The sequence below is a fragment of the Anguilla anguilla genome, chromosome 12 (genome assembly GCF_013347855.1).
Source record: "Anguilla anguilla isolate fAngAng1 chromosome 12, fAngAng1.pri, whole genome shotgun sequence".
In the NCBI taxonomy this organism is placed as follows: domain Eukaryota; kingdom Metazoa; phylum Chordata; class Actinopteri; order Anguilliformes; family Anguillidae; genus Anguilla; species Anguilla anguilla.
In genome coordinates this window covers 26,629,715-26,653,790 of record NC_049212.1, presented here as the reverse complement: position 1 = coordinate 26,653,790, position 24,076 = coordinate 26,629,715, and the positions used below count along the sequence as shown (strand labels likewise).

At 41.4% G+C, this 24,076-nt stretch overlaps 2 protein-coding genes across 10 annotated transcripts in view; both read right to left on the bottom strand.

Moving 5' to 3' along the window:
• Positions 1–404: 404 nt before the first annotated feature.
• On the bottom strand, positions 405–17,276 carry LOC118209563 (trichohyalin-like). 9 transcript variants are annotated; one of them, XM_035384993.1, is made up of 10 exons: positions 14,579–17,276; positions 14,174–14,275; positions 12,895–14,022; positions 12,544–12,695; positions 11,665–11,771; positions 9,134–9,246; positions 4,673–4,766; positions 2,837–2,923; positions 2,314–2,415; positions 405–1,327 (listed from the first exon to the last, which is right to left on the bottom strand). In XM_035384993.1, the coding sequence occupies exons 7-10, from the start codon at positions 4,734–4,736 to the stop codon at positions 435–437; spliced, it is 1,146 nt and encodes a 381-aa protein (XP_035240884.1). In that variant the 5' UTR covers positions 4,737–4,766; positions 9,134–9,246; positions 11,665–11,771; positions 12,544–12,695; positions 12,895–14,022; positions 14,174–14,275; positions 14,579–17,276; the 3' UTR covers positions 405–434. The 9 variants fall into 9 exon arrangements, 8 of the variants coding, with proteins under 8 accessions (XP_035240884.1, XP_035240887.1, XP_035240882.1 ...); XM_035384996.1 differs by having other exon boundaries at positions 12,544–12,622; XM_035384991.1 differs by having other exon boundaries at positions 12,895–13,011.
• Positions 17,277–18,730: 1,454 nt separating this feature from the next.
• LOC118210164 (protein jagged-2) overlaps positions 18,731–24,076 on the bottom strand; it is a 38,892-nt gene continuing 33,546 nt past the window's right edge. The window contains exons 10-14 of the mRNA XM_035386112.1: positions 22,463–22,576; positions 22,147–22,193; positions 21,303–21,479; positions 21,061–21,211; positions 18,731–20,593 (exon numbers count right to left, since the gene is read on the bottom strand). Coding sequence (XP_035242003.1) covers positions 20,169–20,593; positions 21,061–21,211; positions 21,303–21,479; positions 22,147–22,193; positions 22,463–22,576 — 914 coding nt within the window. The 3' untranslated portion in view covers positions 18,731–20,168. The remainder of the gene's footprint in view (positions 20,594–21,060; positions 21,212–21,302; positions 21,480–22,146; positions 22,194–22,462; positions 22,577–24,076) is intronic.

Sequence of the window (24,076 nt, the reverse complement as noted above, 5' to 3'; positions counted from 1 at the left end):
TACTACAAATTTGGGCATAAATTTACCTTCTAAAGTCAGTGTGGCTGTAATGAACATTATTCTTTTATTGACATTGACAATTGGCACAAAATACAAATGCATTTTCAGATGCATAGTGCAGATACAACTGCCCCATCCACGACTACTGAATGCAGACAAATAGATTTTGAAACGAGTCTTTAAAAATGCATGGAATATAATTTTAACGCTTCATCTGCTTGGTATTTAGAAGCATCTTAGCTGATGACCTTTGCTCCTCTGATGCAAGAGAGAAATGCAATACAGGAAAGACATGTACCTGAAATCAATCAAAATTAAATAATACATCTGAAGGGGCAGTACTGCAAAATACAAGTGAGTCTGTAAACTACTGCACTGTAGTCTCTCTGTACCTGGTCTTTCTCTTGTTTCAGGCGGTTGTAGTCTCTCTGTAGCTAGTCGTTTTCTTGTTTCAGGTGGTTGTAGTCTCTCTGTAGCTGGTCTTTCTCTTGTTTCAGGTGGTTGTAGTCTCTCTGTATCTGGTCTTTCTCTTGTTTCAGGCTGTTGTAGTCTCTCTGTAGCTGGTCTTTCTCTTGGTTCAGGTGGTTGTAGTCTCTCTGTAGCTGGTCTTTCTCTTGATTCAGGCTGTTGTAGTTTCTCTGTGCCTGGTCTTTCTCTTGTTTCAGGCTGTTGTAGTTTCTCTGTACCTGGTCTTTCTCTCGTTTCAGGCTGTTGTAGTTTTTCTGTACTTGGTCTTTCTCTTGTTTCAGGTGGTTGTAGTCTCTCTGTAGCTGGTCTTTCTCTTGTTTCAGGCTGTTGTGGTCTCTCAGTACCCGGTCTTTCTCTTGTTTCAGGTGGTTGTAGTCTCTCTGTAGCTGGTCTTTCTCTTGTTTCAGGTGGTTGTAGTCTCTCTGTAGCTGGTCTTTCTCTTGTTTCAGGCGGTTGTAGTTTCTCTGTGCCTGGTCTTTCTCTTGTTCCAGGCGGTTGTAGTCTCTCTGTACCTGGTCTTTCTCTTGTTCCAGGCGGTTGCAGTCTCTCTGTAGCTGGTCTTTCTCTTGTTCCAGGCTGTCGTAGTCGCTCTGTAGCTGGTCTTTCTCTTGATTCAGGCTGTTGTAGTTTCTCTGTAGCTGGTCTTTCTCTTGTTTCAGGTGGTTGTAGTCGCTCTGTAGCTGGTCTTTCTCTTGTTTCAGGTGGCTGTAGTCTCTCAGTAGCTGGTCTTTCTCTTGTTTCAGGGTGCTGTAGTCTCTCTGAAGCTGAAGGTCTTCCTCTCTATTCATGGTGATGTTATTGCCTCTGAGCTCCTCCAGGTCTCTCTCCAACATTGAATAGTTCTGAGATAGTCTTGTACCTAGTACACATGGGACAACAGCATTCTTTAGAAAAATAATGTATCAATAATGTATATAATGTATAATGTATCAATGTGACTTTTACCAATTTTCACCACTGTTCAGTACAATACTGACCACTGCGTTAATCTCTGGAAAAATTAAATTTAAAGCTATATCACCTGTTAAGTTTTTCTTTCTGAATTGTGAATGAAGAAAGTCACGCAAACTAAGAAAAAAGTATACAAAGTGTTCACTCATATACGAATCTGTGTTGTCGCAAAAAGATGAAAGCCATATCGTTATCTGTTCATTTACACAGTGTAAGAGGTTTACGAAAAATCTTTTTGTGCAATGGGTAGCTCTGTTGTCTCACAGTAAAAAGGGCCTGGGTTCGAATGCAGCCTGGGTCTTTCTGTGTGAAGTTTGCATGTACTCCCTGTATCCACGTGGGTTTCCTCTGGGTACTCCGGTTTCCTCCAACAGACCAAAGACATGCAGGTAGGCTTATTGGAGGCTCTAAATTGCTCATAGGTGTGAGTGTGTGAGTGAATGGTGAGTGAATGCTGTGTGTGTGCCCTGCGATAGAGTCCTGCCTCTCGCCCAATGCACGCTGGGATAGTCTCCAGCACCCCCCGCAGCCCTGCTCAGGATAAGCAGGATAATGCATGGATGGATGGATTCTCATCTCAATGACATTTATCTCAAACTTATTGGCAAACATAGCATTGGTGAGCATATTTAATAGGTTTTTTAAAAAAAAAAATGACAAGGCATCAACATCACATTTCAGATCGTGCATAATAAATCGCATGTTTTTCATCAATGTTCCGTATTTTAAAAATGCTAATAAAGAGCCAGGTGAAAATCAAGGGAATTTGCCAAAGAAATATCCTGAAACCCACTGCCTATGCCAGTTATAAGTAATGTATCATGACAGGACAGATCTGTTTTTATACTTTAAAATTACATTTTGCCCAGTAAAGAGATGTAGACAGTTACTCACAGAGGACACACAGGACTGATGTGGCAGCCAATAAGAGAGCACACAGCAGCCCGAGACACATGGCAGCCAGTCTGTAGGGATGTGAGCTTTGTCCACTTCTCTCTGTTGTCAAGAAAATAGAAAATTTAAGCAGAATGTCATTTCTTTTAAATTTTATATTGTTGTTTTTTTTTTTACTGTTGTGTTTGTTATTTCAAACCATACACATTGCAGTAACCTTATGTTTTACAACAGCAAATACAAATTCACTGATGCAAACTCTGTCTCATGGCTATGACTAATATTTTTATGTCAGTTTTTTCATCTATATAACTATTAAGGCTGAGTTAAATTTTCCAGATTTTCCCTTGATAGAAATAGTAGAGGCCCACTCTCATATGCATACAAGAGTGTGGGCCTATTTCTATCTCTATTTTTATGTGACTATATTAGGTGAACACACCATCAACTGTTCATAAGAAAAGCAAGTATGTGGGATGTTCTACATGTACATTTTCCAAAGATAAAAGCATGTGTGACTAACCTGTTGTACCACAGTGGCACTCTGTGTTGGAGGAGGGTGATTTTGTTGTTTTCACCTCAGAATAGGTTACACCTTCATCCTGATTTACTGAAAGAGGAGGGGGGGGGGCATTTTTATTTTTTTATTGATTTGGTTCCTTTCTATAATGATACAGGGCTAAATACATAGAAGGAAAGATACAGTACAATACTAATGTTGACAACACTCAAAACCGTTCAGCATTGAGGTGTTTATGCTGATGTGCAGAAAGGGAGGCTGGAAATAGTGTGTATGGAAGGGGAAATAATGTAGGCCCAATGTCCTCTGTCCATTCAGGAGGGAGCAGAAAAGCACATGCAGTCAGCTACCCCTTATTTTCATTATTGCCCAAGAGCCCATTTCTGGATTTTCTGCACTGGAAGACAACAAAGCCGGCAGAGACAGATCGCAGGTGTCACTATTGAGCAATGAGCAGGGGACACCCTGTCCACAGATACCCTCCCTCAATCCGCAGGTGAAATGGTGGCCGATTACACATTTCCCATGGAACACACAAGCACAGTCAGAGTATTGTACATCGCTGCACTCAAAATGCCTGAGAAACCTTTTAATATTTTAAAGACAAAATGCTGGAGGTGCTTTTGATATTGCTGCAGTATGCAGTAAATAATCAGCGTACCTAACAAAGACAATGTATCGCTGATCCTGCTCTTGGGACTTGTCTGTGCAAGTTGCACAGTAAATAAAAAACTTAGTTTGGCAGCTCAGTACTTTATTGTGCCATCACACAATGTGCAAACCCAGGTTTCTCTCTAATATATTGTGTGTATGTATGTGTATATGTATGTGTGTGTGTTTGTGTGTGTGTGTGTGTGTGTGTGTATTTTGGATTTGTGTACAGTTTGGTCACCATGTTAAAAAAACAATCATGTCAATTTCACACATTTCCAGTTGAATGAAGCTTCAAGGACATAAAAGGCAATAAGGAAATTAACCCCTTCACACAAACCCCCTAGAGGCCAGCACGCTGGTTTACTGAGATTGCTCAACTCAGTGCTCCTGCATCCAAACCAGAGACTGTGAATGGAATCAACAAAATCTGTGTTCTCGCTTTATTAGTAGACAGTACATGATAACTACACCAAATACAGAGTCGCTAATTGCCACCATTCTCATGTAGTCCATCCATTTAACACGCACCCCCTCCCTGCAGCAACTATAACCCCCACAAAAACAACTCTATGGAAGTTCATTAAAAAAAAAACTTTCACCAGCAAAAATTTGTAAGAATGACCATCCTCTGTTCAAACAGTTTTGCTCTATAATGTTTCTTGTAACTTCAAGTAGTTGAAAGATATTTTGTAATGTTCTTTATTAATAAAAAACATATTGTAATATCTTCTGAGTAACAATGCCACTGTCAACTGCCTGGACCATCATGCCTCTTTTGCCTGATACCACCAAGAGAATCAATTACACACCAGAAAATGAAGTGCTGATACTTACCAGTGAATGTGATATTGCAGTAACACATGTCATTACACATCAAGAATTCTGAACAAATCTAAGTGTAAAGAACATTTACCCAAAAATTATTGGGACCAAATGTAGTCATTTGTGCCAGTTTTAGAAGTTTGGCTAAGCAAAACAATGAAAACATTTTTAAACTTAATTATTTACTTCCCACCGCACATCTCACATTGACCAGCAGTACAACTTCCACATGAAAACACGATTAATGATAATGCGCATACATATTCACTAAAAGAGAGAAATATTTTGAAATGATAGGTAGATAGATAGGTAGACACATAAGAGATAGCACAGAATTCCCGTTCAGAAAACAAAGTAACTCACTTGCAGCATCTCCTCTCAAATTCTTCTTGAACTTCACAGATGAATAATGTACACCCTCACCCATTGGGGCTAATGAAACACCTCAAACACCTCACTGAGAGAGAAACAAACAGAAAAAGGAGAGGAGAGGCAAAATTAGGAGGAAATATATTTAGTCATATATGGTGCAGATACTTCCTCTCTCTCTCTCTCCTTCTCTCTGTGCATACAGGAAGAACAGGCGACCATTTCTGTCAATATTTTATAAATATTTTGCTACGATAGGAAAATATTATAAAGTAAAAATATCCATCTCTGGATTTCATGCTAACCTCCCTTTTGATTGGCCCAACCATTTGTATTTACATTTTGGATACTACTGGCAGTTCTTTTGTCTTTTATTGCACTTAAATTAACTTAAATCTTAAATGAACACTCAGGTTCGGAAAAAAGAAAAGACTCACACACTGATATTATTAACGATAATATTTATTTAGTCATGGGAACGGTTAACACTTCGACGACATTGGTCTTCATCAATTAGTGAGGAAGACTGATGTGGCCGAAACACTAAGGCCTACGTAGAATATGTGTAAAAAGAGATGGGGCCTTGTTTATAAAATGCTAGTACACACGGATTTCCTTCTTAATTCAATAGATTTGATCTTATGAGAAAGATCAAATCTTTTCAGTCCATAGCTGATTTACTTTGTTTGTCAGAGGGATGGGCAACTCCATGTGTTAAAGACCCACGTCATTAAAAAAAATCAGAATCAGAAATTGATTCAGACTTTAATGGCAATGTATGTTTTTATGCATACAAGGAATTTGACTTGGTCAATCAGTTGCTCCATGTGTAACAATCAAGACAAAGATGAAGTGGGGAAAAAACACTCATGTGATGCAGGTACTATAAAACTCTCTCTCTCTCTGTGTACAGGAAGAACAGGCAACCATTTCTGTCAATAGTTTATAAATATTTTGCTACGATAGGAAAATATTACAAAGTAAAAATATCTGTCTCTGGATTTTATGCCAACCTCTCTTTTGATCGTTCTTCTGTCTTTTATATGACTATATGAAACATTTTCCTATGATATAATTGTAAATTATATGGACATTGTATGGACACCACTATATGGAAGACGTAAATGTCAAAGTAATATGGTTTCTGTCATGTAGTTAAATACTAACCATCAGTCAGCTTAGGACCATTTATGTGTGTTGTGGGCAAAGTCTCATCTCTCATTGAAAATGTTAATCTGTTAGAATTGAAACAATGGTGCTGTCAACTGATATCACATCTACACTCCTGGGCAAAAAACAAAATGGGCCATGCCCAAAATGGCATATTAAAAATATTAAGCTTTTAATGGTCTTAACAACAAATCATTGATCAGGAAATTAGCAAGAATTAAACAAATAGATTAAGTAATTTAGAATGGGATAGCTTTTCCCTTTAATTTCTTTAAATGTTTAAGCCTTGTGGGTAAACTTGTAGACAGCTTTTTACAGAAAGAAGACTCAATGTTCCATTCAATGTTGATGGCTTCAAACAGTTGATGAGTAGTTGAAAAATGTTTCCTGGTATAATGGTGTGGGGGTGTTGGAGAACCAGAAGCGACTAATATAGGGGAACGAAAAGCTAACGCTACAGGAAGCGTTAACCACAAAGTCCCGAAGGACAAAGGACAGGGAACACCCGAAAGTAAAACACAAAACAAATAAGATCCCTGGGAGAGCAACTCTCGCACACAAGATCATAAACAACAACAACAACAAAAAAACACGGAGTAAAAAGCCACTCCGAAGGACCACCTTGTCCAGCCGTAAAACTGGCTCGCGAAACCAAAAACGACCCGTAAAAACCAAGGCGAAGCTCTGGTACCAAACCCAAAACTGGTCTTAAAAGAAAAGACAACTGAGTAGCAAAATTACTCGGCGAAAAGAAAAACCTGAGACGCAGCTCAGAAAAACAGAAACAAAATACATTACCAGGGACAACGTCCCAATACCCAACGGCTCACACGAGCTCAAAATAAAAGTACAAATACTCTTAAGGCGTCAGAATGCGCTCACTGCGCTAAGAGACTGAATCGCCTTAAAAGAGGACACAGAACCAACCACAAACACAATTCTTTACACCGAGCACCTATACCAATACCGTACCAGCTTTGTGATAAAGGGGTTTTACACAGAAGCGCCGATGGCTGTTCTGTCAGTGCTTATAAAGGCACCTCCCCAGGTGAAAATAATTGGGAATCAGACACTTGGAACAAATTAAGAAATTCTCAAAGGCCGGGTGCCTTCTAGTGGCAGCACAAGGCCACTACACCCCAGAACCATGACACCTGGTTAGTTCTTTATAGGGTTCAAATCTGGACTCTGACCAGGACAAAACATGAGCCTTATGGACTTGTTCTCAAGCCACTTTTTGATGGTCTTTGCAGTGTGGGCAGGAGCATTGTTTTGTTGAAAAATAATATCTGATCGTTCCTCTTTAGAAAACAACTTTTCAATTGTGGGAAGCAAGCCTGCAATATTATCCTGTATTCCAAAGCATTAATTGACTTTTCACAGTGAAGCAGCTCACCGGTACCAGCAGCTGAAAAGGCTCCCCACACCATGACACCTCTCTGGAGCATCACCACACAACTCTAATCATGATTCATCACTCCACACAACTCTGCTGAACCACTCTGAATCAAACTTTCCATATTCTGCCAAAAACTTCATTCTGTCTTTGATGTTTTTCTGAGACAGCAATTGATTTTTAACACATCTTCTAGACACAAAACCTGCATTAGATAACCTTCTGGTTATTGTTCTTCTGAGGTCTTGAATTCTGCTGACAGTTTTTGTAGGCTTTTTTTCTTGTCTTTGAGAACTGTAAATTTTAGCAGGTGGTCATCCCTGCATGATGAGGCTTTGGGCCTTCCAGATCCTTTCTTTCTGACAACATTACCTGTTGTTTCAAAGTGTTGACCTATTATCTTAATAGCTGATAGAGAAATAGGGATTTCCTCTGCCTTTAGGGTCTTGTAAATTTCAGAATAGCTATAGTTGGCCTGACGAAGGCCAGCTATGCGGTTTCTGACAGCAACCCCTGCATGATATTTTACTTTTTTTGAAGCAGATTTTCTCGCTCCTTTACCGTGGGACTCACAACACTGCATACTGTAGATCTCTCCCTGCTCTATCAATCCTGGTTCCATTTATGAACTTGTTATCAGGCCCTTGATGGGCTGCATCAGGTGTGGCAGATAACCAAATAATGACTAATCTTTGAAGAAAAAAGCATCCCAGAAGATATTTTTGGAAAATTTTGTACACCCAGATACATGTTAGTTTGAATTTTAAACAGTTCACTGCAGCAAAAGTAAACGAGAAAATGGTGACACAGGAGGTCTCAGGAGTGCATTTGTTTAATTCTTTCTGACCAATGATTTGTTGTTAAAACCATTAAAAGCTTAATATTTTGGAATTTTGGGCTTGGCCCATTTTCTTGCCCAAGAGTGTACACAGCAGACATATCAGACATATGGCAGATCAAACATATTAACCCGATGGAGCAGTCGTCACTTCGTGGGAAAGTTGTGCAGGTTGACACTGAAATAAGGGAACTGTAGATGAACAGCCCTAGTCCTCAGATGAACTTCCTTTAAGATGTTGTCATATTGACATGACGAGGAACAAATTATCACAAAGTGTTGGCAAAAAACAGAAATCATTTATTTCAGTTTCAAGTTGACATACCCACAGCTGCTTAATACAACTTAATACATTTTTAAATGTTTTCAAAATACACATGGAATATAATTTTTACTGCTTCGTCAGCTAGGTGTTTATGGGCAATAATATAGCATGTACCTGTATAAACTCTCTTGGCAGCACAAATTACAGTTGCATATTTTGTGTAGATCTGTTTTAACTGTCACTGTTGCTTGTCATGTGGGGTTGTTGTGTTTTTACCTTTTATTTTTAGCTTGTGATTTATGTAAGTCAGTGCCTTGTGTGTTTTTATGAGCCCTTACCAAAGGTCTGTCATGTCATGGGTATGTGTACAGTACTGTATGTGGTTGTTTATGGCTTTAGGTCACAGCCTTAGGTTGGAGAGCTACAGCTAAGCAGGTTCTAGTGACTTATTCATTTAATAAAGTACTGAGAGCTGTTTTTATTAGCAGATGCTTTCACAGAATGATTGCATAAGGCACAAACTTTTGTAGCAGGGTGACTGCAGTTCACAGAAATACTGTTGTAGATCATGTAAATATTATCTGCGTGTAGATTTATTTCAATACATTGAATAAATCTGTGTCTCACAGACACATTTCTAGTTAAAACAGCAGTATGTATAACAGTAACCTTGCTATCTATTGGTGCCATGTTCAAATATCATAACCAGCCAGATACTCTTGCTATAACACAGCCAAAAACGTATAATGAAAAAAATGATTTAGGGGAGCAGATTATTTGACTCACAGATCCAATGCTGAATATAATCACAGGGATTACCAGTCCATTTACTGACACGAGTCATAGTCTGGGCACAATCAAATCCATAACGATCATACGGCTCTCCACTCCCCCAGAATCTGCAAAGGAAGCAAAGACTGAGACACAGAAGCTCTACTTCTCTGCGGTTTCCTACAGAGATACAGCGACTCCTTCTCATTCACTGTCAGTCGCAGCCTATGATCTGTGATACTGCACTGTATGACACTGCAGACTCTGAATAAGGATGCAGAGAGTTCAGACGGTGAAAATGTATCTGGTTGGAAAATAATTCTAGATTATTCTGTACACATTCAAATTGTCCCCATCACACGGACAGTAAATATTATAGATGTAAATAGTAAAATACACATACTGTATATACTATAATAAACATTTTTCAGTACTTAGATTAGTTTATATTCATAATTTATCTTTGTGAAAATACAAAAATTAAGTTGTTCTTTAGCTGGAAATGAAATACTAAGAGATCACATAGATAAAACAGGTGAAACTATACATGTTCTGGGTCATAAACCCCTTGACCATGAGTGTGCAAATTCTGAGGGTGATGTGCAGAACTACCAAAGATCTACTACTATGAAGCAAAAAGTAAGCAGTGTACCCTGGTATTTCCAAATACATCCAAAATGTCTAAATTGTGTATTGCTCATAACGTAATCATACATTTCACAACCAATCAACTGTTTTGACTCATGAAACTCACTTTTGCATACTATCCACATAGAAATCTTTTCATCAGTAAGGGTCTGAGATATATAAGGGTCCAAAAATCAATCCAAAACCTCTCCAAAATTGAATTAAATACTTTTTATCCATTATGAAGCATATCGATTTGACCCTCATGGTGGTTTAAGATGAAACGTTCATACCACAATGAAAAACAATGCAAAAACACACTGTGGTACACATACCAAAATATGTTGTCACTGCGGTACACATACCAAAAAATATGTAAATATATGTCATTCACTCTTGCATGTGTTTTGGTACAGAATATTTTGTTGCATGGAGATGGGAGGACATTTTACAAATATTGCCATTTATCATCACGCAAAGGAAATTATATGTTCATCTAGCACATATCAGCACACAGTAAATTTTAATTGACCAGTGTAGCCCTTGGAGATACTAATACCCCACATTATTTACAATAAAATAATATTACACTTTCAGAAAAATGCTGGCAATTTTCTAACTTCACGATAAACTGGTGCATCAAACATAATACAAGACTGAGCCACCTATGAACTCATACACTACAGTATGTGAAATGCCCACATTAGAGAATATTGCAAACCTATTGAAAGGCACTCAATTTCATTGTGAGTGGTATGAATTCTAGCAAAGCGGGGCACCACCAGCCTCTACTCTAACACTGCCCAGGTTACACTAACAATGCCCCCATACTAACTGCTAGGCCTAGGCCTATTGGTTAGCCTCCAGTACATATATATTGAGCATTATTAGCAAAAGGTGTCTCTCACGACCAATGCAAATATAGCAGTATCAAAAATATGATACAATGTAAAGAACTGAAATGTTACAAGCAGTAATGCATACATTTTTGCCATGTTCATAAGTGTCCTGGCTAGGCGTCATGCTTACTCCTACTCTTCTGACCCACTCCCCTGAGAATTTGCTTTAGCTATGCTGATGAGTTAGCAAAATTGGTATAATCTTCCAAAGACCGAAGGAAAAAAACGATTATGCTACAACGAGTGCTTGTATATTACTGTGTAATATTACAGTTGACTACAGAATGCAATACTGTAGCAACCATTCATGCTGTTTGCATGGGGCTCTCAGTCATTGTTATAACGTAGAATGAAGCAGACCATAGACCGTTGGAAAGTTCATACTGTCCTGCACTGGAACAAACGATTATCAATCAAACCAGATTGAAATGAAATGAGTTACTACATCATAAAAAGCAAATGGTGTTTTTATTTCATAATTAATTGAAGATATTGATAGTAGAATGACGTGGTATAGTTACACAAGCATTTCTTATGTTTATTTTGCTATTCAGTGAGCAGCATTATTCACTGCTGTATTGGCTTTCATTTGGGCTATTGTTGGCTTTATCCTGTTGCTATGACAGAATACAAATTTTTGGCAGGGAAAGAATATTTTCATGAACTCCCAAATAGACTGTCATGCCTGGGGGCCATAGTTGCAGATCAGACTGCAGGGAGGGAGTGAACTACACGGCAATGACGGCACTTGGAATCTTAGACTTGGTTGTTTTTGTTCATAGTTTGGTTGTAGGAGCACTGAATGTCTGAGTCCAGCATCCTGGCCACTAGGTGACTTGTGCAAAGGGGTTAACAGAAACCAATGGCTGACTAGCAGCAGAGAAACATTCATATTTCTGATCTGCTGAGATGTACATCATTTGTATTTGAGATGAAAGCTAAGTTTGTTTCAAATTCTACATATTTGCATCAGTCTGACTATATATTTATGCCCTGCATTGTATCTTCAAGGACTCTTACCCTCTCTGCAGAGGGGTTCCATCCACCCAGAGCCAAGTACCATTAGTTTTTGAGTTAGTCAGTCCAATCCAATATGATTCTGCTCCTTTGTCTCTGGTGGTGAACTCCTGAACACAAACACAGAAAGACTCTTATTGTGCACTCTGCTGACAGAGACACTGAGAGACACACAGTCAACACCAACACATTCTGCTTGGCCTAGTCTCATGATTGCATGGTCAAATTAGCCACTGCAGGGTTAAAACATCAATTGAAATGGGGTTGGGGCCAACATCTTATTCTGTGTACTGATAATATTTACAGTTGCCTAACCTTCTCCTTCTTTGTTTCTTTTTCCTAGAACTCCTGCCCTTCTCTTCCCCTGAGTTCACAGACCACCCCAGATATATCACACTGCCCTTCTAAACTGCACACTGTATTTCCACTCATTTGGACTTTCTACTTTCCCAGCTAATTTATTACCTTAGCTGTTGCCTTCTCAACCCATTTGATTTGCTGTGATATAGTTTCTATTGCATTTCTGTTACATCCATTCTACCTTCACACCATGCTGAACAGCAGAGGATGGGCTTCCCCTCTATAGCCAGGGTTCCTCCCAAGATTTATTCCCATCGGGGAGTCCAGGCATGGTTTTTTTGCCTTTCTGTTACACTGTAAATCATCTTGTTTGTACATCAAAAGTGATGTACAAACTGACAAATTGACTTGACTTGAAATGAGATTCACTTAAAGTAATAATATTGAACACGTCAGACTGTAAGAACCACCTAGATATGAGAAGCATAACTCGTTTTATGGCGGCTATTTATGAATGTACATTGTAAAACTTCTCTCCACCCACCAACTCATGGTATCACTCATTCTTTCACAGGACCTTACCTGCTCCTCTTCGTTGTCTATAATCACCAGGTCAGCTCCCCGTTTAATGCAGTCACTGCGACTGTCCATCCAGTTCTTCCTGTCAGTAGAGAAGTAGTAACACTTGAAGGAGAACTGCTCCCAGCCCAGTGGACAGAGTTTACACCCTTCCTCTACAGGAAAAGCACAGACAACAATTTCTGTAAACTACCAACAATATACATAAATAACAGTGTAAAGGTGAAAGCCCCAATGCTATTTTGAGACCAACAGAGGAGCACCACTCTTTCTGCGAACTGAAGGGAACATATTGCTCTATAAAAGGAAGTTTATTCAGTACTGCTCTGTAGTGTCTCTGTCGCTGGTCTTTACCTTGTTCCAGGCTGTTATATTCTCTCTGTAGCTGGTCTTCATTCAGCATGCTATTATTGGTTCTGAGCTCCTCCAGGTCTCTCTCCAACATTGAATAGCTCTGACATAGATGTATATCTCACAAGGACAAAATATATTCTTTAGGAAAAAATGCATGAATTAAGAACTTTTACTACATTTCACCACTGTTCAGTATGATACAGACCACTGTGTTAATCTCTGGAAATCAGGTTAACCACATCACCTGTGAATTTTGACTGAAGAAAGGCAAACTAGGAAATAAAGTCTTTACAAAAGTTGTCTCAAATATGAATTTGTGTTATTGCAAAAAGAGGGAAGGCATGTATTTCCTATTTTACAGGATTATGAAAAATCTTTTTGTTTAGTTAAGCTCTATAATGATATTGCAGTATATATTTTGCAATGTACATTTCAGAATGTAAAGTTCACTACTCATCTCAATGACATTGATCTCAATCACATTGGCATGCAGGGTCTTGGCACATATGAAATGGTTTTAGAATAAAACTAATAAGGCATCAACACCACCATTTTATATTTTACATAATAACTTAGACATGTCTCATCAATATTTAATATTTAAAAAATAGAATGCTAATAAACAGCTAGTTTAAAATGGAGGGAATTGGCCAAAAGCAATATCATGAAACTCACTGCATATTAATCGTAATGTAAAATCACCAATGTCCTGGTAGGTACCCCCTGGCTTAGGGGAGGGAGTAGCCAGGACTGAATGGGTGTCACGTTTATGGTATTTTTATGTTTGTTTATTAATGGGTTATTGTATGTGTTTGGAATACGTGTTGGCTGTATTGGAGGAGGTATTAAGGGTACCCTTATGTTCATTCATTCATTCATCACCCTAATGCAATAAATATTTATTGGTCATGCCAGTGCATTGGTGATTGGAACCTCATCTTATCCTATTAAACCCATTCTCCATTGTCAGGTGTTTATGTTCAGTGTGTGTAGGTGTCCTTGTGTGATTGGTCCTGGTTAGTTTAAATGTGTTTGTTTGATGGTGTGAAAGGAGGGCCAATGGACACAGTGGCTGGTGGTCTCTTGCAAGGGTCCATTGCTACTGGTTTTAATGCACCGCATCTGTTTCTAATAAAGTAAACAAAAATTACAGTCGGTCTCCCTGCACGATTCTGCTGTCCGTCCAGGCTACTGGAGAAGCCTGTGACAACCAAATTTTTTATTTATTTTTTGTTACTTTAAGTAAGTAAAGTAAAGAGACATAGTGTGTGATACTCACAGAGGACACACAGGACTAATGTTGCAGCCAATAAGAGAGCACACAGCAGCCCCAGACACACTGCAGCCAGTCTGTAGGGATATGGGCTTTGTCCACTTTTCTCTGTGGCCACAAGCAAAACAATTAAATTTTTGATTAAACAACTAAGTTAGCAATTGTCAGTATTCATGAAAATACATGAATTAGACATGAACATTACACTGTTTATTTGCACTACAGAGAGAATATTCTTTTAACTTTCATGTGCAGTACTGTACCATAGCGCTGACAATCGACCTTATCACAAAGTCCCTGCTGAAAAGTTCCACTGTACTGGTGTTGTTACCTATGTGCTGCTCTTTAATACATTGTAAAGGTGTTCTTTCCTGTGTGCTGCTCTTTAATACAGTGTGCAGGTGTTCTTACCTGTGTGCTGAGCTCCTGGGCTGTTGAGTGAGGTCTGGCCCAGTGTGCTGTACACATCTTGGTATGGAGAGGCCAGGTCAGTGTATATACCCTCTGAATCTTTGGAGACTGTAGATGCTGCCATTTCTGACAACTGCTGCTAGTGCTCCGTCCAGTACTTCTCTTTACATATTTTGTGTCACTGTAGTCTGTGCTCTGTTATTCTTCAGCAGAAAGAGGAAGTTGCATTGAGAAATAGGGGATTGTCAATGACAAAAATGGACAAGTAAGCTTAACCCTTAGCAAGGCTGATCTCTATATTATATTTTAGTATACTGCTGCCTTTCTGTAAGTGATTATCTGAAATGTTTAAGAGTTGGGGGTACTATTATTGGTAGCAGTTAATCTGATCTTTTGAAGTGTTCTCTTTGTGTGTTGTTGGATGTTGCTTACAAGCAAGACATCACACAAAAACAATTTACACAGACCTCTGACAGCCCAACAACATTACACATTTTGATATGTATTTACTTTATTATTTGTAAGTTTAAATTTATTTTTAAATTTGTGTGAACCTAACCACAGTAAGGGGCCGGGCCTTTTGCTGTTGTGGCTTGTCTGCACTTTGAATTGAGCGGCCAGAATTTGAGACCTATATCTGTAGAACTCAGTTCCATCTCAAGAACCAAGCAGTGACTGAGGTGGGGGAGGTTTGGATTCTATCTAGTCCTGAGATTGGGTTTCTTTAGATAAACACCTTTTTATCATTGTTAAAAACTTTTCTCCATTAACCAGAATTAAATGTAGCTCTGTTAGGAACATTATGTGGTCTGGTACTATGTATTTCTGACTACTTACTTAAGGGGAAATTAAAACATCTCTCATTCTCAATAACTTGAATATGCATCTAAGGCCACTAGATGTCACTGTAATGGATACAGATATTTCTTGCACTTTGGGGCCACCATGTGGTAGGTAAGTCAAACCTGACTTCATCCTGTGTCACAGCCACTCAAACTCCAGTCAGATGTTCCTGACCATTATGACTGAAGGTACCTTCGAACAAAATAAAGAAAAAAGATAGAACGTTGGGATAACTCAAGCCATGTGTATCCTACTCTACACGTCTGTTTCCTGTGTTACATTTCCGTCCATATATCATTAGCAGAGTAACCGCGGATGAGTGTTTAGATAAGAAAGTTTGTAAATGGTAAATTTTCACCAGTGCAATTTTATTTTATACAACAGAGCACTTGGAGTTTCAAACCTCAAAGTTTCAGACTGACTGGTCAACCAAACAAGATATGGACCATAGTTATACATAAGCATAAGCAATCATGCATTTTGATGCAATAATGCTTTTTTCAATCTCCTTCTTACCCACTGATGTAAATGCTACACTTTCCATTAACAAAAAACTGAAAATACATCTTTCCCTTTACATCTGCATGTTGGGTCTATTAGATATCTACTTTTTAGATTATCACCTTTGAGAAACAGACAATATAATTTGATCTGGCACACTTGCTCATAGCCCAGGCAGTGTCACTTGTGATTGAGTAGCTTGGTCTGTTTTGATCAAGGGAATGCTCTCTCTCTATCCCTGCGGTCCCCTCCACAGACTTCAAAGGAAACATCCTTGGGGCAATTAGAGTCATAATACTGAGGGTCTTGCAAATGTATACAAATCTGGGGTGTCCTGGAATTTTCTCTTCTTTGAAAGTTTTATTACTTTATGACCTTCTGGGTGAAACACAGTATGACCACAGACCACAGCCATAGTCCTTTTTGATTTTAAGTTTAAATGTAATCTGTGACATTTAATTGAAATCGTTGAATGGACATCGTAATGTTAATATAAAATAATGGTTGTTGAGGCCTGAAAGTTTAAATCCACATTTTTAGAATCAGTTCCAGTCTCAAACGAAAGCCAACAGTGCGATTTTGCTTTTGTTATATGGAAAATATTTGCCTGAAGGTGGAGATTACTACTAGGCTGGATTTTACAATTATTTGTCTACCTCTGTTGTTAGAAGCAGAAGTACATTTATCTGAGGTACTCAATAGCTGAGCTGGATTACCTCTCACATATTCATGTTTGGTCTCATTATAAAGAGGATAAAAGCATGAATCTTTTGCTCAAGCCCTGGTTCCAACAACATAAGACAACTTTTATAAGTAAATTTGTCAACTTTCAGATAAGCCACTCCTTCTGACCCCTCTCCCAAACCTCCACCCTTCCACACCTCACCCAGTCAGCTCAGCCATGCTCCCCTGATCATAAGTACGCATAGGCTTGGAGAAGAGGGGGTGTTTCTCCCTTCTTACAGCTACATAAAGTAGGGCTTTTTATACAATATTCACCTGTCTTTTGGTTTTTTGAACTTTGATCATGGATTACTTGGGACTAACTTGGGAGAAACAAGCTGTGGTTCGGCATTTGCTTTTGTTTCTTTTGTGACTGTATCCTGTCCGTGTAACACCTGGTATTTGTTATGGTAGTTTGAACCTTCATCTTTAGATTTTACATTGTATATTGTTGCAATTTAATACATTTATTAATATTAATTTGGTTGTGAGTTGTGCATTCTGATAAAGGTTGAAGCTTTGCCTACTAAGCAATTTGGAAATTTAATTTATCCCTTTGATAACTATAAAAATAAAGAGGTTATTTGAAGTTGAGTTCTGTTAGTAGAACAAGGGGACAAAAATGGCAATTAGCAAAAGGTAAATTAAGAAGCTTTTTTTTCCACGCAGAGTAGTCAATGTGTGGAATAGCCTGCCAGGTCATGTAGTAGAGGCAGAAATCCAGGGGGTTTTCAAGACCAGGCTTGATACAGTGCTAGATGCTATCTAGCATGTAGGTAATCAGAGCACGAGGTACAATCAATTAAGAAAATGGCGAGCATTGTTGGGCTGAATGGCCTGCTTTTGTCATAATTGTATGTTATGTTATCATAATAAAAAGACAGTGATGGTAGTTTCTCATGTACTGTATAGAAGAGCATGCATTTTGATTCTTTTCTCTCAACATATTGGCAGATGCCTTTATAAATGAACAGGGTTAGAAACAATTTAGGATGAGCTATGTAGTTGGGGGTTCCCTGCTGTGCTTCCAGACACTGCTGCCCCCCTTTCAATGTAACCCATACTGATTCTGTGTCTTTTATGAAAACATCCGTGATCTGAACAACCCCCATTCCTGAAGCATTTGTACCTCTGAGGTTCTACCACTTATGCATCTGCCTTACACATTTACAGTTTAATACCAAAACGTATTCTTTCATCGGTGTTTACTTGTATTTCGGGTTAGTATCCAAAACAATTGTGCTTTGAAAGCTTTTCGCAAATCTGGTAAATCCATATTCTGCCGTTATATACTGAACGCAAGCAAACGGGCTGTTTACAAAGTGACGACTCCACTTGGCGTTTCTTGAGAAACGAGTCCAGGCAAACACTGAACCATTAAAGCCAGTTCAATAGCTAGATCAATTTACTCCCACGGTGAAAACCAAAATGTAGTTTCCAATTTGTGTCTGATCCCAACACTTGCCCTTAAGTGATTCAGAGGGTATTTACAATGGACAGGTCTCCCCAGACTATGACATGTACAGCCCAGGGCACAGGTAAGAACACCTGTACAACACAAGACCTGCGATATGACAGGATCGGCTGTAACGTCTGCCCTGCTGGACCCACAGCGCAGGCTTGAGGCCTGTTAGAGCTGCAGCAGGTGCAGAAATGGCGCCAAAAGAAGCCATTTGGCAGCAGCAGCAGCAGCAGCAGCAGCAGCTTTATGAGTGGCAGTGGGAGGGGGCCTTTAGGTGTACTTCCTGTGTTTCCGTGAGGATGGGTGGAGACAGGAAGCCCTCGCCCTGTCGAGAGCGGTCAGAGGTTGCATTACTCGTGCTCAGAAATCCTTTAAAATCTCAAACTCCCAAACCATATACAGTCACAGAGTCACAGACACACTGAGTCTCACTTACATTATCTGTCACACACCCTCTCTCTCTCTCTCTCTCTTCCTCTCTCTATCGCTCTCACTCTCTCTTACACACACACACAAATTAAATCACAGTTGCACATTAAATCACAGCTGCACACAGCTGTCCATAGATAAAAAAACAGCCTCAAACACACAAGCGCTCACACACACAACGATAAACATTTGCGGTCAGTTTTGGCAATCAATGCACTTTAATTACAGTACGGTCCAGACTTGCTCATACCCACCATTTAATTATAGGAGAGAGAGGGTAAAAAGAAGACAAAGTAAAATGGGTGACATTCTGGGAAATCAACGGTATAAAATATTAAGAGATAATACCAATATATACAGCATATATACAATAGCGATATTTACAAACATATATCAAAACCATACAACTTTAATCTCTGACACAGGAGACAACTTGCTTCCTCAGCTTGCTCTTTCACTGGTCTGCCTGTAGTCTTTCATTCTTCAGTGTTTGCTCTGAAACACTCTCACCCCACCATTGAGTCTTTTCTGTTGCCCATTCATTTGCTCACGCATCCATGTGAGCACATACCTTTAGTAGCCTTTAGAATCCTCAGCTAGACAAAGTTCAGCCATCAGTTCCTGTTCCACCAGGCCACGTGACACTAGAGTTCAACAGTCACTTCCTGTTCCCATATGTCACATGAATCCAGGGTTCAGCAGTCACTTCCGGTTCTACCAGGTCATACGACTCCAGGTTTCAGTAGTCACCATCCTTTACCATCAGATCACATGACTCAGGGTTCAGTAGTAAATCCTGTTCCATCAGGTCACATGACTCCATGGTTCAGTAGCAAATCCTGTTCCACCAGGTCACATGACTCCAGGATACAGTGGGTCATGCCCTGTTCCATTGGGTTACAACTGAGAGTCTGGTGAGCCTTGTGGGTCAGAAGTGGGGTCCAGCCTCCCCCTTTAAAACAGCCCTGTGCTTTCCCAGGCAAGCAGGCTGAGGGCGACCATCAAAGCATTCTTTCAGATGCTGCGCGACTATTACACACAACCATGAGGTTTTCAGAATGAACACACACACACACACACACGCACAGTATGTACAACCAGCCTCGAAGGGCAAACAGTTGCTTCTTTCTTCTGATGAACGAATAAGGAAAATGACTCAGCGGAATTAAAAACAGGTTGGTACTCCACCCTTCCGTTCCTCCTCTCCCTCCTTGTCTCCATCTCCCTCTATCAACTGGGGGGTTGAAGGTTCAGTTAATCTGAGGCAGGGTAATCAGAGAAACCTGCCAAAAAAAATCCAGAAATGAGGGCGATAATGGATGAGTCTCAGGCAGCAGAGTGTAAGCGTGCATTCACCCAAAGCCTCAGGTCAGACCACATTTACCCAAGAGGAGGGGGCACGGGTCAAAGTTCAGAACTTCTTAGCAGCCGGTAATGACAGCATGTTGGAGGAGCGGAGATGGGAGTTGGGGGGAAATGTGGCCGGGTGCCTGGCAGAACACAACCTTTTCAGCTCAGAGGCCTGGGACTGATCTCCGTGGGGGGTCACACCTCACACCTCCGATGATGACCCTGCTCTCAGGTCGCAGGTCAGGCCAGAGGTCATAGGTCAGTGATCAGGGAGTTACGGTATCACACCTCCAGCTCCTGGTTGTCGGGGTAGTGGAAACGGTTGAGCTTCTCCCTCTCACGGTTGGAGATGTCCGTTTTGGGGGTGTGGGCGGGCTTGAGGGCAGGGTCAGGGATGGAGGAGCAGACGGGGGCGGGGGGCAGGGTCAGTTCGATCTCCTCGCAGCAGCAGGGGGCGGGCGAGGTGGGTCGGGGCGGCGGGAGGGGCGCGGAACGGTCCAGGTTGCGGATGAGGGTGATGAACTCGCGCTGGTTGTTGATGCCCTCGTCAGGCCCCGCCCTTTGCAGCTGCTGCTTGCGCCTCTGCCTGCAGAGCCGGGACAGCAGCACCACGCAGCCGACGCAGACGCCCGTCGCCAGCAGCACCAGCACGCCCACCAGCACCATGTACATGCTGACTCCACCCCCAGCTGGGTCTGACATGGCACCTGGAGGGGAGAGAGCAGGAGGGAGAGGGATGGGGAGAGAGAGAGAGAAAGAAAGAGAGAAAGAGAAGAGGAGGGTGAGGAATAAGAGGTAAGAGGTAGGAGGAGGTGCGGAGGAGGAGAGGTAGGAAGGATCATGAAAAAAAATAAGTGCAAAATGGCAAGAGTAGAAAGGGAGAGCAGGAACAGGAAAAAGGAGAAAGAGTGCTATTTGAGAACAGATGGAATGAAGCACTCTGAACACTGAAATGACAAGCATCAATAAATTCACTGAAAAATACAATATTTCTTTTTCAAAAAGAATAGAAAAATGTAGACAGATACACAAAGGAGCAAACCTCCCCAAACCACCCGTATGTACACAGAGAAACCACACCTCTCTTCAACCTTATCAGTCCCTGCTCAGGAATGACCCCGCCCTCTCTGCTCTTATCTGCCCCAGCTCAGGAATAACCCCGCCCCACCCATACCTGGACACTGCTGTCCGTGGCAGGGGTCCTTAAGGCTCATGCATTCATTGCCATGGTACCCCTCAGGGCAGGCACACAAGTACCCTCCTTCTGTACTTCGACAGGGCACCCCCTGGTGGCAGGGGTTGGGGTTGCACAAGTCCACCATGACCTGGAAAGAGAGAGGGAGGGAGAAGTAAGAGGGATGGAAAATGGCAAAGAGGAAGCTGGAAAGAGGGAGACAGGAAGTGGGACTGGCTGACCTCGCAACGTGGGCCTGTGTAACCTAACGAGCAGTGGCACAGCATGGCTCCCCCTTCCTCCTCCACGCACTGTCCTCCATGCAGGCAGGGGGTGCTGTCGCAGGCACTGGGCCCATTCTGGCAGTACTTCCCAGAGAACCCCTGCAAGCAGTGACACTGGAACCCTGACAGACTCTCCTGTGGGTCCACACACAAAAACACACACAAACACGCACACACACAAACAAACACACACACACACACATGCATGCACACATGCACAAACACATAAACACACAGAAAACACACCCACCCCCCACACACAGAAGAGGTTACCAGCACTTTATTGGCAGAAAAACAAAGGCTTTAAACCTGACAGTACACATCTAAGCTCCACTCAATCCTCGAATCACTACAACATCAATTTACAACATAATGTTTTCCTTTCTGCCTCCTGTATGGTAAATGGTAAATGGACTGCATTTATATAGCGCTTTTATCCAAAGCGCTTTACAATTGATGCCTCTCATTCGCCAGAGCAGTTAGGAGTTAGGTGTCTTGCTCAAGGACAATTCGACACGCCCAGGGCGGGGTTTGAACCGGCAACCCTCCGACTGCCAGACAATCGGTCTCCTGAGCTATGTCGCCCCCTGTATCATATTACACAAATGTCTCATGTCCAACTTTAAAATTTATGTAAGCAACACAACCACCAGGGGTTCAAAAATCAACATTTAATGCAAAGTAAATCAGTCCACCTGTTAAAATAAATCAATTTTTTGCAAACCCTGCACAGTGAGGGTTTTTGCCATGGGAAAGATCAGATGCCACAGGAATACAAACACTGGAAGGACAGAGGTCTCACCTCGCAATGCCCGCCATTGAGACACCGCCCCTGGCAGCTGCTGTTAGCTGTGGAGGAGACAGACAGAAAGACAGACAGACGGACGGACAGGCAGGGCGCAAACGTGAGAAAATCAGGAGCCAACACTCTGAATCATTTCCCACTACTTTCATGTTTTTCACAGTCACTCTAACAGCAGGGGTATGAGAATGGCACTTATGGAGTGAACTGGTGTCCAAGACGGCACAACACACCAAAAACATCGGTGTCCATTCTGAGAAATAATGCTTGCGTTTACACAATTCCATGCTTCACTCCACCTCTGTCCCACACTCACCGATGTCACAGTTCGGCCCAGTCCAACCGGGCAGACATTCGCAGAGGTATCCACCAATCAGGTTGCGGCACCCTCGGGCATTGACACACAGCCCGGCCTCACATTCATTGATATCTGTGGTGGCAGAAACAGGAAGGACACGCCCATTCTTAACTGACACACGAGGGAAGAAGCAATGGCCGCTGGGTTGACAGGACATGGGGGGCCACTCCACAGGACAGGACAGCAGAATCATTCTCATTAGCCTGGCACAGTCAAACTGCAGGACAGGAGCCATTTTTCTTGGGAAATTGAGACATGCTCTTTCTCTATAGGGACCCACCAAGAAAGTAAGCACTGAAACTTGGTACATTTTGTCTTTGCACATGGACCAACCATAAAACAAAATGGCACAGAGAATAATACAAGTACACAGAACTAAAGGTTTGTTTCAAAAACTGCAGATGTCGAAAATATTTGTGCCTATCCGGGTCTTAAATTCAGATAATGATGCCAGCTCCTCTAATCTAAGAGCCTTTTGCAAAATGTTCCGCGACCAAGGTGCACTGCAGATAAAGAGGCGTTTCCCGTGTCTGCTCTAACCTTCGGGACAGTACAAGATAACAGGGACTGTGAGCGCAGTCCGTCACACTGCCACCATCTCCTGTAGACACTCTGGGTCGAGGGAGGGGCTTGAGGTGGACCGTGGGATACATGACTTGCTATACAGCATACATTCCACTGACCACTCGCGCCGGTCAAATCAAAGACCACACTTCTTGTGTGCACTGCTCTAGTTACAGTGAACTGTGCAGCTCTGTTAACATACGTTTAGGAAAATACACAAGGCGATTCCATAATTGAACACAGTGCATGTTAGGCTACATTTTAACAAGTGGGAAGTGGGTTGGGGGCTCTGGGGGATCCCTGGCCTAGTAGACACCCACTCATGCAAGGCAAACAAAAAAAGACCCCTCAGATTGGACATAATAATATGTACAGTTGAATATTTATAGAAGCAATTCTAGCAATTTGCATGGTGGGGAGCCTTTCTCTGGAATAGCACTGGCACCAGTACAACAGGGCTGCAAACCTACAACCTTATGTGCACAAGTCCAGTCTGAGCCCTGCCAGTGAGCTGCACAGACAGGCAGCCACATGTCCCTTCCTGCACCGCGACAGGAGCAGCGGAGGAGAACGTGGGAACGAAAACCGCCGTTACCGTGAGAACAGCTCGCAGGTGCGCCTTCGCACACCTGGGAAGTCTTCCAAGCTACCGTTGCTCAACATACCTAAACGCGGAGGTAAAACACAAGCGCAATGCAAACACACACGTAAGACACACGCGTTCATGAGCTCACGCACACGTACACACAGAGGAACGCTCACACTCACTCACAGGCACACTCACGCTTGTGTACTCGCTATATCATGTTATACAGTAAGGACGGTTTTCCTGTGATAATTGGTTACATGTAATTTATTACATATTTTATCGCTTATTGTTTTCATTGGCATTCCAGCTGGATGCTTTACCGTTACTTAATGTGTTACTATTCTCTATCCATAATGCCCTTGCTCTTGAAATACTTGCAATACGTACTTTGTTGCCATGTGGGCTCTGAAAGTGGATCT

What these genes read in the sequence shown, in the direction of transcription:
- LOC118209563 (XM_035384993.1), bottom strand. Translation starts at nt 4,736, where the DNA reads ATGGGTGAGGGTGTACATTATTCATCTGTGAAGTTCAAGAAGAATTTG. An exon ending in TTTGAGAGGAGATGCTGCAA is followed by an intron (nt 2,924 to 4,672) that starts GTGAGTTACTTT and finishes CTCCTCTTTCAG; the next exon opens with TAAATCAGGATGAAGGTGTA. An exon ending in GTGCCACTGTGGTACAACAG is followed by an intron (nt 2,416 to 2,836) that starts GTTAGTCACACA and finishes TCTTGACAACAG; the next exon opens with AGAGAAGTGGACAAAGCTCA.